At 52.4% G+C, this 12,239-nt stretch overlaps 1 protein-coding gene across 1 annotated transcript; it reads right to left on the bottom strand.

The window, feature by feature from the left end:
- Positions 1-746: 746 nt before the first annotated feature.
- CLEC3B (C-type lectin domain family 3 member B) lies at positions 747-10,840 on the bottom strand. Its single transcript, XM_012470765.3, has 3 exons — positions 10,606-10,840; positions 4,698-4,796; positions 747-1,274 (listed from the first exon to the last, which is right to left on the bottom strand). Exons 1-3 carry the CDS (start codon positions 10,712-10,714, stop codon positions 874-876), a joined length of 609 nt encoding a protein of 202 aa, XP_012326188.1. The 5' UTR covers positions 10,715-10,840; the 3' UTR covers positions 747-873.
- Between the last annotated feature and the right edge of the window lie 1,399 nt (positions 10,841-12,239).

Raw genomic sequence — 12,239 nt, 5'->3', positions numbered from 1 at the left:
GCCCAGACAGTGGAGCACTGGCTGTGGCTGAAGGATAAGGAAAACTCCCCCAGGAAGTGTCACTAGAGCTGGGCCCACGATAGCTGGGTGGGCCAGATCAGGCCAAGAGCTGGCCAACAGCCTCTGGGACCACTGGGCCACTTCTCTGATATTTTATTTCAGGGACGTTTCACTCACATGAAGCAAGCATTGCAGTGGTGGTGGAAAGGCCAAGGCCTTTGGAAACAGCCTGGGTTAAATCCCGGCTCTGCTACATACCAGCCTCAGGACCAGTGGAAGTCAGGGAACCTCCCTGAGCTTAGACTTACCTTGCTTATTTTAAATGGTGGTAATAGCACAACTTGTCCTGGGTGGATCAGGTGAAATAAGACAACATATTTAAAGTGCCTGCGTGTGGACCCCTGAGGAGCTTTCCGTGAAGAGTGGGAAGGAATGGGACGCCCGGGTCGGGCAGTGCTGGTCGTGGTATTTGGCTCCTGTGATGTGCCGAGGAAGAGAATGCCCATCTCCCCTGTGGGCAGGCTCTGGTCCCGACTCCCCGTCAGAGAGGGGCGTTTTGATCTCCCCATTCTTTCCCTTCTTCCTCTCCTCGGTCCTCCGCTCATTCCTGCATCAGGAAGAGCGTGCGCTCAGCTCGCCCTCCTTCACCGCCTCCCCTCTCGCCTCCTTCATCTCGGAGGGGGCTTTCGGGCCGGCTCCTGGGGCCTCCTCCCTGCCCCGTGGATCCAGCACAGACTGCAGCGTCTCTCCTTTCTGCTAAGCTGCACCCACTTTATTTGCAAAAAGAGCCTCCAAGCTGCAAGGTCACCACCCCGCCTCCCGGCCTCCCCGGGCCCCGCCCTCCTCCAGGCCCCCCGGCCCTCATCCCGCGGGCTACACGATCGAGAACTGGCAGATGTAGGAAAGCTGGTCGCGGCAGCCCTTGTCCAACCACTTGCCGTTGGCGGCTCCGGACAGCACCGCGCAGTTCTCCGTCTTGCCGCCGTCGGGCTGCGCGGTGATCTCGGTCTCCCAGTTCTTGTAGGTGATGCGGGCGCCGGTCATGTCCACCCAGGAGCCCTCGGACGCCATATCGTTGAAGCCTAGCCACACCTCGGCCTCGTTGCCCATGCTCTGGCGCAGGTACTCGTACAGGGCGTCGTTCTCCGAGCCCGTCTGCGGGGTGCCCAGGGTGCCCCCACGCGAGATGCAGTCCTCACTGGCCTCGTGGAAGGTCTTTGCCTGGGTGAAGGCCAGAAAGCATTTCATGTGCACCTTGGTCCCCTTCAGGCAGACTGGGAGCAGGGAGAAATGGCTGTCACCGAAGGTCCCCCTGTTCCCCAGGCAAAGAGCCAACCACCCAGGCCAGGCCCACCATCCTCCATCCCATTCCCGTTTATCAGTCCTGACAGCCCCTAGACCCAGGCAAAAGGGGTCCTGATGGGGCCCGCATTTTGAGGACCTGGCTGTGGTGGCCACTGTGGTACAGACCCAGATCCCCACTCAGGGGGTCTTGGTGTTCCTGACATGACCTGCTGGGAGCAAAGGCAGCCCCTGTGCTGCAGAAGCACCCAGCCCCAGCTCACACCCCTTCCCAGGCCTCCAGCTTAGTCAGCTCTGGCCTTTACCCACCCCATCCCCTGGGGTCACAGAAGCTGGCCTTGTGCCTGCACTGCAGCTCAGTTCTCCCTCTGCTCACTTCCTCTTCCCCAAGCCCCAACACGTGTGGCTCCCAGGGCTTGCCCTAATAAATTGGCTCTGTCTCAGAGTCAGCTTCCCAGGGAGCCCAGCCACAACCACCTGCTCTGATTCTCCTTCCTCCGCACCCCTCCCTAAGATCAAGCAGCTTGCAGAGCCAGGGCGCCTGCCTACATAGAGACCACACCACACTCCAGGTACCCAGGACCCCAAATCTCTGCCCAAACAGCCCAAGCAAGCTTCCAGGGCCTGCCAAGTGCCTTTTGCAGGGTCAGTTCTCCTGAAGGCTGGTAGGGTGGGGCTGGGACGATAGAGCTGAGACTGCAAGAGCCCTCAGACAGACGAGAAGACAGGAAGGACTGGGCGCAGGCTGTGGTCAGGGGCCGGAGATCAGGCAGGGGACTCTGAGGCACCCACGAATTCTCAGTTTTGAGCCTGACCCCAAAGGTTGTATTTGGTCACGTTAGGAGGATAGAATGTGTTTTGTTTTGCAGTTTGCATTTTCAGCTTGATTTCTAGCTGAAATATCTAGACATACTCTGATGTGTCTTGAGCGCGTATAAATCGTTCACCTTTTACTTAAGATTTCTGTGGAGCACAGGTGTATGTCTGCATTTGTCCTCTTGCTGCTGACCCCACTTTTGGGGAGGTCTGCACTCCCCTCCACCCAATCCCACTCACTCACAGTTACTTCCATTCCACTCAACAAATATCCATGGAACAGCATCCCATGTCCCCATGGGCATCTGACACCACACCCAACTTTAAATATGGGGCCTGAAGCATTACAGAGGTGTCTACCCGCAGGCTCTGCCCCAAGTCAGCTGCCCTACCTCATGCTATCCTGCAGCTTAGCCAGGCGGCCTTCATTGCCTTTCCTTTCTGCTGTGGACACTGACACACATTGCTGGGGCTGAAGGACTCACTGCCCTGGCTGCCAGGAGTGCCGCAGAAAGACAGTCCTCAGCTCTCAGCCTCCTCCAGGGACTGCCTCAGCAGAAGACAGCTACCTCTTCCAAGGCTGTGCCCCTCCTGTGAGCAGCCTGCACCCAAGACTGACCCATAAGCTCTCTTGCCCCAACTCAGAACAGTGCTGAAGGGTCATCCCGTCATCAGGGCCCCCTGCAGTCAGCTGAGGCTTTCATGGCACCACAGTGTAGCTCGACTTCTCCTGCCCACTCCTGCTTCCTTCCATCCCTTCCCTAGCAGGGGCTGATCCTGAGAGTGTCCCCTGATAAGCATCCTGTGGGCTAAGTTCTATCTCAGAGTTGCTTCCCAGGACCCTTGCCTGAACCTCCCTCCAACACATAGGTAATCCTCAGTCAATGTTACTATCATTGCTGCTAACACTTTGTTGCTCTGGTCTGGCTATTGATGGTCCTGTTGATTTATGCTAGTCCTGCACACCTCTGCTTCTGCCCTGCCATCTGCGTGGAATCAACCTTCTTGATCTTCTCTGATTTCTACACATCTTTCAAGGGCTCAAGTGATTCCACGAATATATTGAGGTTCCCGGGGAGCAAGGTCCTGATTAGGTCACCTCTGCCTCCTTGTGCCTGGCAGAAATGTAGCATGGTACCTCTCATGCGTGTGCTGGAGGGAAAGGTTGCCCCTGATTCCTTCAACTCATTGGTTAGGTCAACAGAGCTCTGGAATGCTTTATTGACAAAGTGATCTTTGGGTTGTGAGGACAGTCCCCAAGGAGTCCAGGAGGCCAGGAGCTTCCTAGAAATCAGCAGACATAGGGGAGGTGCTTTGGGCCACCATATGTCATGAACTGTTTGCAGGGAGGTCCCCACATCTTCACCTCATCCCAGGTGGTAATTGATGCCTAGGTTACATTGACGTTGCACATCACATAGCTTAGACATGAGAGAGACCTTAGAGTTTACCCTGCCTGTCTTACAGATGAGGAGACTGAGGCTCAGAGTGGCCTTGGTTCATTCTAAACATTCCCTCTGTGGCAGACACTGTTGCTCCCCAATCCCTTGTCCCTTATCCACCTCCACTGTAGAGCCTGGAAAAGCTACATTCTTGCATTCTCAGATGCTCTTAAAGCAGCAGGTGGCCGTATGACAGAGCTCTGGTTAATGAGATGGAAGTGGAAGACGTTTACTTTCCCAATAAATGAGACAGATGTGGTTGGGCTGCTCTTCCTCCTCCTTGCCGTGAATGCACTCACGATACCTGGAGTTGGGGCAGCCATCTTGAGACCATGAGGTGAAACTTCTGAACAAAAACTTATAACTACCTACTTGCAGACTTACTTTTTGTTTAAGCCACTGGTAGGTTTTCTATCATCACATGAACTCAAAAACATCTCTGGCCAGACGGCATGAGCTTACCATGCACCTCGGCTCTATTCTTGGTGATTCTGTGCCTCCTCCCTCAGCTGGCTAGTGCGGAGCCAGGAGCACCGAGGCCCAGGCAGGCTGCCTCCCATCAACCCGTGCTCTGCCACAAGTCAACCAACCAGCCAGGTGAGTGTGAGCCAGGTTCAGCACCTGTCTATGCCTCAGTTGCTGCATCTTTAAAACGGGGCTGACAAATCCCACCTCGACATAGTTACTGTTAAGAGAGACGATGTCAGCAAAGCTGCTGACACACAGGAGTGTGGAGCTCCCTGGGGCTGCGGAGGCCAGCTGAGTGAGGCTCCTGCGAGCTTTGTTAGGGTGGGCCGCTACCTCTGCCCCATCGAGCACTCCGGGGTCACTTCTAGCAGGAAGTAGTGGATTCCTGTTGGAGAACTTTTTGTCCTCGTGGAACATCCCCACTTCCACACCACCCAGCTGTGGCCAGAGATTTGGCTGTGCACATCTGGGTGGGTTTTGCAGACACGTGTCAGGGGATCTCCCCGAGAGGAAGAGGTGGGGCTCCCTGAACCTGGGACCCTCACCCCTAAGCCTGGACTAATGGAGCCAGGACCCTAATGCTGGCCAGAGGCAAGAAGCGTGTTGCTGGCTGCTGGCCTGGGCCCTTCTCTCAGGCACTCCTACAGAGAGGTCACTGCCTGCACTCACCTGTCTGCAGGGCCTGCTGCTCCTTCAGCAGGGCCACCTCCTGGGCTAGGCTGTCCAGACGGCTCTTGATCTCCTCAAACATCTTCGGGCTCACAACATCTAGGATGAAGCAGGAGGAAATATGTAAGGGTGGGGCAGGGACTGGGAAGGAAAGATCCCACCTCAGCTGCAGAAGGACAAGAGGAAAAGACCCCCCTCAACCTTGGTATCTTGGGAAACTTTCTGTCTCTCTATCCCTGCTGGTGGTCGTCTAATTAACCACTTGTAACTTCTGCCAGGAAGGCCCATCCTTCACTTGCTCCTGTGCTGCGTTTGTTTGGGATTGTTGCTGGGGGTCAGAAGGAGCTGGGATTAGCAGGGGCTGGGAGGAGGGTGCAGGCATAGGCTTCAGTGACCTCCCACCACCCAGCTACCTTCTCAGCTCCAGGGAAGAACACAGCACAGGAAGCAGAGCAGGAGCCCTCGAGAGCCCCCAGGTTGACTTCCCCAGGCTGGAGGAATGCGAAGCAGAGCAGCAGGCAGGCACTCCAGCCTGGGGCACACACGTGCAGGGCTCAGAAGTCCCACAGACACGGGTGGCCCAGGCGAGCTGCTCAGCCTCTCTGGATTTGGTTTCCTCATGTGTGAAGTGGATGATGACAGCCCCACCTCCGAGGACCCTGGAGAAGACTAAGAGAAATGAAGCACAGAGCTGCCTACCTCAGTGCCTGGCTGGGTGTGTGCCCATCATAGCTACTGGTAAGGTGAGGGCAGAAGGAACCCAGGTTTTCCACTCTTATGAAGAAGGTCAGGCTCCAGGTAACCCGTTCTACGTGTTATCCCATGTGATGCTTATAATCAATCCTATGACACGGGTAACATGTCATTCTACACCACCACCATTTCACTACGAGGAAACCCAGGCCGCCCTGAAGCAACTGCCAAGGATGGCAGAGCCAGCAGCTGGCAGGGCTGGCCTGGAACCCAGGCGCACATGGCTCCGAAGCCATGCTCTTCCCCCCACCTTCCCATGGCACACAAACAGATTCCTAACAGGAGCTGTCCTGCTGGGAGGTTGTGCAGGAGTCAGCAGGGGCAGGCAGGGAAGCATATTTCTATGTGTGTGTAAGCTGAGGGTGTGGGGAAGCATATTTCTATGTGTGTGTAAGCTGAGAGTGTGGGGAAGCATATTTCTATGTGTGTGTAAGCTGAGAGTGTGGGGAAGCATATTTCTATGTGTGTGTAAGCTGAGGGTGTGGGGAAGCATATTTCTATGTGTGTGTAAGCTGAGAGTGTGGGGAAGCATATTTCTATGTGTGTGTAAGCTGAGGGTGTGGGGAAGCATATTTCTATGTGTGTGTAAGCTGAGGGTGTGGGGAAGCATATTTCTATGTGTGTGTAAGCTGAGGGTGTGGGGAAGCATATTTCTATGTGTGTGTAAGCTGAGAGTGTGGGGAAGTATATTTCTATGTGTGTGTAAGCTGAGAGTGTGGGGAAGTATATTTCTATGTGTGTGTAAGCTGAGGGTGTGGGGAAGTATATTTCTATGTGTGTGTAAGCTAAGGGTGTGGGGAAGCATATTTCTATGTGTGTGTAAGCTGAGGGTGTGGGGAAGCATATTTCTATGTGTGTGTAAGCTAAGGGTGTGGGGAAGCATATTTCTATGTGTGTGTAAGTTGAGAGCTCCTGGGGTGGACACCGGTCTTTTTGAAACCCCAGGGTTTCAGGAAAGGCTGCACTCAGCTTGGGGTAGTGGGTGGGGAAACATTTTAAAGGTCCGTTTGGCTGTGTCTGCATACATTCTACACTCATGAAGAGTGAGATCAGAGCCTTCATCCACCCATAAGATGCCTTTGCAGAAGAATCACAGCAAGACACATGCTTGTGTATACTGAAATTAGTGATGTAACTTATGGAACAGGAGGAAAAACACCCTGATGAGCAAGGCAGAAAAGAGAGAGTTTGGGGCTGGCAAAATAGCCTGAGGTCATGTGTGCCTCACGCAGGGACTGCCTCGGCCACTTACAGCAGTACTGTACCCGGTCACGTGATGCACCAGCACAGGGTGCCATGTGAGGTTGTGCAAGTGGGCACTGCACAAAGGCATTCTGCTGAGGGACACATGAAGGCCCATGTGTCTCCTAAGCCTTGCCCTGACTAGACTGAGTCAGATCAGAAAAAGGGATGCCTTTCTGTAATATATCAGTTTAGAAGGTGCACCTTTTGTAATTTGCACCAAGGCACCCATACGTGCAGTTTCCTCCAGGGACTGGCCAAAGAACAGGAAGCTAATCACATTAGGCTCCACCTGAGGAAGGTGTGGGAGTAGGAGGTGTCTCTACAGCCCCAGGCAGAGTCAGGAGGCCTTTGTGCTGGCCTGCTCTCTGAGCCTCAGGTTCCCTATGCATAGTACTGGAATGGATGGCCTCCAGGTTCCCCAGTTCCCTGTTCTAAAGGCCTGTGACTCCTATGAGGCCATCCTTCCCTCCTGAGCTTCCCTGCCAGGTGTAACCATGTGGCCCCAGAGACAGATGAGCTCCCAGAAGGACTCTAGGCTCCCCGCTTCTCCCCGACCCTGCAGGCCAGGACAAGGACTCAGCACATGCTGGCCTTCCCTGCTTTTGCCAGTCCTGGCACTTTCTCTCCCCGTCTTGGCCCAGGCACCAACTGGTCTCCTCTGGCATGACCGTCCCTTCTCTGGAGTTTCTCCCCTACTTTTGAGCACCAGTCCTGTAACTAGTTTGCTCCTGGGATTCTCAATCCTGGCTGCTCCTAGGAATCTGAAGACCTGTGGAAAAGGCAGGTGCTAAATTCACCAAGTCTCCGAAACCAGCATTTCCAGGAGTGGGACAAGGCACCTGAATTCTTAATTTTTATTTTATTTATTTGAGATGGACTCTTTTTATTTATTTATTTATCTTTTTTTTTTGAGATGGAGTCTCGCTCTTGTTGCCCAAGCTGGAGTGCAATGGCGCGATTTTGGCTCACCGCAACCTCTGCCACCTGGGGTTCAAGCAATTCTGCTTCAGACTCCCAAGTACCTGGGATTACAGGCAAGCACCACCACACCCAGCTAATTTTGTATATTTAGTAAAGATGAGATTTCTCCATGTTGGTCAGGCTGTTCTCAAACTCCCGACCTCAAGTGATCCACCCTCCTTGGTCTCCCAAAATGCTGGGATTACAAGCGTGAGCCACCACACCCGGCCAAGATGGGGTTCTTATTCTGGGGCCCAGGCTAAAGTGCAGTGGTGCAATTTTGATTCACTGCAACCTCTGCCTTCTGGGTTCAAGTAATTATCCTGTCTGAGCCTCCTGAGTAGCTGGGATTACAGGGATGTGCCACCACACCGAGATAATTTTGGTATTTTTAGTAGAGATGGGGTTTCACCATGTAGGCCAGGCTGGTCTTGAACTCCTGACCTCAGATGATCCACCCACCTTGGCCTCCCAAAGTGCTGGGATTACTGGCATGAGCCACCGCACCCGGCTATTGATTTATTTTTGAGACAGAGTCCTACTCACTCTGTCATCAAGGCTGGAGTGCAGTAGTGCTATCTTAGCTCATTGCAACCTCTGCCTCCTGGGTTCAAGCAATTCTTCTGCCTCAACTTCCCAAGTAGCTGGGACCACAGGTGCACACTACCACACTCAGCTATTTTTTGCATTTTTAGGAGAGATGGGGTTTCACCACGTTGCCCAGACAGGTCTTGAACTCCTGGCCTCAAGTGATCCTCCCACCTTGGCCTCCCAAAGTGCTTGGATTACAGGCATGAGCCACCACGCCTGGCCAAGGCACCTGGATTCTAATGTGTCTCCCAGATGATGTTGATGCCCAAGTGAGAATCACCATGGTTCATGTCTTAAGAGTAGGAACCGTGTTTTTCTGCTGCGTCCCGGGCATATACACTGGACCCTATGCGGAGAAAGAGCTTCATAAGCACCTGCCATGTAGGTAGGTGGGAGGAAGGATCACCCAGCTGAGTCAGGAGACTGGTGTGGGTTTCAGCAAGAGGCAGGGCCTGGGTGGTTGTTCTGTTAGCCTCTGGCCCCGGACCTCCAGGAGCCCCTTCTATGGAGACTACGTAGGGCCAGGGTTCAAGTGTGACACCTGGAGAGAACCAAGGCATCTCATGCTCTGACCCTCTGTTTTTCTTTTACATGAGTGAATACAGGATTTCCATAATTATATTAATACTGAATCTTTGGTAAACTTGAGAAGCTGGCAATCATTTTCCACATTCAAAAGGTCTATAACTTGCTTTGGAGCTGCATCTTTTACAAAGGCCGTCCCTTGGTGGCAATTTTGGCTGATGCTCGTAGACATAACTATGCGTGGTATTGTCTTCTCTTTTTAAATGAACATTTTGTAGAAGGTAATATATGCATATAATTTTTTAAAATCCAAACAGTTCAAAAAGCTGGTTTCCTTCCCAGTTGAGACTGGCCCAAACCCCCAGTTTTTCTCCCCAGAGGTAATCACTGTTACTCACTCTTGTGGATCCTTCCAGAAAGAACTTACACATATACAAGTAAAAATATATTCTTATATAAATCCCTTTTTCAAAGCAAATGCCAGTATCATATCCATTCTCTTTTGAATCTTTCTTTGTTCACTTTGTAAACTGAATCTTGAAGATGGTTTTTTATCAGCAGCCAGATTTGCCCCATTCTTTGTCGCAGCCTTGTGGGGCCCCATGGCCCTGATGTCCCTTTACGTACCGCACCAGCTCCTGGCCAATGGGCAACCATCCATTTATGAAGAGCCCCAGGAGGGCCTGAGGGAGGCCCCCACAGCCCCTTCTTTCCTTCTCTGTGCCTTGATCCTAGCTGCTTGTTTCTCGGCCTCAATCCCCACCCTCATCCCCTTGGACTCTCTTCTACCTTCTGATCCCCATGGGGGTGGCAGCCCGGTCCATTGCCATGACATTCCGCTGATGTTGTCTCAACACAGCCTGGTGTGACCTCACTGCAGGCGGGGCTGCAAGGGTGGGTCTTGCTGTAGCCATGGCAACCAAGGGACACCCCAAAACCCAGAGGCTACAGAGGAGAGCAAAGCTGCTTCTGGTCGACTAGTTTGAGTTACATTTTTATTTCCTAAAGTCTGTGATATGCTACAAAATCAGAATTCATTTCTCCCTTTTCTTTTCCTTGTTCATCAAGGATCAAGTGAGGAGCCTTTATATATTTTGTGTCATAAAATATTCCTGAGAAGTCTTTGTGCAAATACCACTGTCCCCATTTTACAGTTGAGAAAACTGAGGTTGGGAGAGTACAAAGCCCAGCCTGTGTAGCTCTCCCTGGTGAGGGCTGAGCACCTCCAGACTCCCAGGCCAAAGGCTTGCTTTCTTTAAAATACTGGGGAAGTGGGGAGGAGAGCAAAGATCAGTTTGGATGATCTGGAAGGTTCTTCCCAACTCTGAGAGTCAGGAATTCTTTTTTTTTTTTTTTTTGAGACGGAGTTTCGCTCTTGTTACCCAGGCTGGAGTGCAATGGTGTGATCTCGGCTCACTGCAACCTCCGCCTCCTGGGTTCAAGCAATTCTCCTGCCTCAGCCTCCTGAGTAGCTGGGATTACAGGCATGTGCCACCATGCCCAGCTAATTTTTTGTATTTTTAGTAGAGACGGGGTTTCACCATGCTGACCAGGATGGTCTCGATCTCTTGACCTCGTGATCCACCCGCCTCGGCCTCCCAAAGTGCTGGGATTACAGGCATGAGCCACCGCGCCCGGCCCGAGTCAGGAATTCTTATGCTTCTGACAACCACCCCTGCTATGAGAGAACTCCCTCAGGCCCCAAAGCCCACTTTACTCAAGTTCCCTAGATGACTCACAAAGGAGGAAAATGAAGGAAAGGAGCATGAGGACAGGTAAGGAGAGGGGGACCTGCCCCCTGGCAGATGGCATAGGTCCCTGTCCCCCTCCTTACCTTTCTTGGCATTTGCAGCCTTCTTGTCCTTCTGGGTTTGTGGCTCGGCGGTGACCTGGGTCAGGAGGGAGAAGAGGCAGAGGAGCAGGTAGGCCCCCCAGAGCTCCATGCTGCTGCGCAGGCTGCAGTGGGTCTGGGACCGAACGCAGTGATAGCCACAGCCCAGGCTGCACGCCTTAAGGCAGCAGCCAAAGGACCTCTGTCCAGGAAACCCTCCCCAACTTGGCTGCAGGCGTGCCAAAAAAGTAAAACAAATACAAAAGCCTGCAGAAGGACGAAGGCCTGAGAGCCACAGAGCCTTGCTGCCCAGGGAACACCCACCCAGCATCCTGGCCCTGCCTTCTAGAAAGGAGTCTTTATTTTCTAGGATTCTGAGAAACACATAGTGGTTGTCATGCTCACATCTATGGAGCAGCTACCTTGGGTAGGGGCTGAGGCTGCCTGTTCACTGATATTAATTCACAGAAGCCTCACACCCAAACCATGAGGGACGCACTGTCCTTTCCCCATTTACCATTGAGGAAGTGAGGCTCAGTGAGGTTAGGTTGTCAAGGGACAGCAATGCCCACTTATAGAGTGATCTGGGGCTGGCTGTTTGATTGGTTTAGAATATTTGTTGTGATTATTTTGTGGCTGTCTCTCCATGTACTTGATGCATTTTTTGGTTAAAAAATACAAGGGAGTCCTTTCCTTCTTGTCTTCCCTTTCTCCTTCCTCAGTCCTGTCCTAAAGCCACCAAGTAAGGCATAGCAAAGGTGGAGGAGGGAGAAGCCATGGTGCCCCAGAAGTATCAGAGAGGATGTGGGGAGAATGTGCCCCCAATGCGTGGACTGGTGTGGGCTGTGGGAGCCCAGCAGGGTGGAGGGAGCATCCTGGAAAGCAAAGGCCCTGCCTGGAGTGCCGGAGTCCAAGCCAGGCGAGGAGGGGATCCATGTGGGCTGGTGGCAGAGACAGGAGATTGGTTACACACAGGGATACTGATCAAATAAATCTACCCAAGACAGTGGGAGTCAAGTTTCCTATTGTCAGAGAAGGGAGTTAACGTATATGGAGCGAAAACTAGAATGAATCCTGTGGTGTAGGATTAAAATTGGAATGATCGGTGTGCACTTGTGGCCTTGAATACGTAAAGATAAACCCATAAATATAGATGGAAATATGTGTGCGTCTAGTCACCACTGTCACTGGGGGGCCTGGAGCACTCCTAGCACCCAAACACTGGCTTCTGAATATGACTTTCCACTAAAGGAACCAGAGCGCCTTGGACAAATGGCTGCTTCTAGCACTGGGAAGTAGGGGTGGGGTGCAGAAAATGAGCCCGGAACTTGTTGTTTTGCCAGAAAACAAGGAAGTGCTTAAAGAATTATGGGAACATGTCAGTAGGACACACAGCCAGCTTGAAGGAGACTTTAGTGGTCAGAATCAGGGACAATTTGGACACCAACATAGTAACAGTAACAGATGGGAAACCACCAGTGCACACAGATAATAAGTAAGTAAGGGAATGCACTGAAAGTCTGATGTTCTTCAGTGCGATGTTTACATAGTCTCAAAGTATCTGCTCACAAAATACTTACCCATTCTGAAGAGAAAAAGCGCAACTTCATGGTAGAGAAGCCTGACAGATACCACCT

This window comes from Aotus nancymaae, unplaced genomic scaffold, assembly GCF_030222135.1.
Source record: "Aotus nancymaae isolate 86718 unplaced genomic scaffold, 86718_ANA_hifiasm-v0.15.2.pri h1tg000067l, whole genome shotgun sequence".
NCBI lineage: Eukaryota > Metazoa > Chordata > Mammalia > Primates > Aotidae > Aotus > Aotus nancymaae.
The sequence above is the reverse complement of the archived record's forward strand: the minus strand, read 5'-3'. Positions and strand labels throughout refer to the sequence as shown.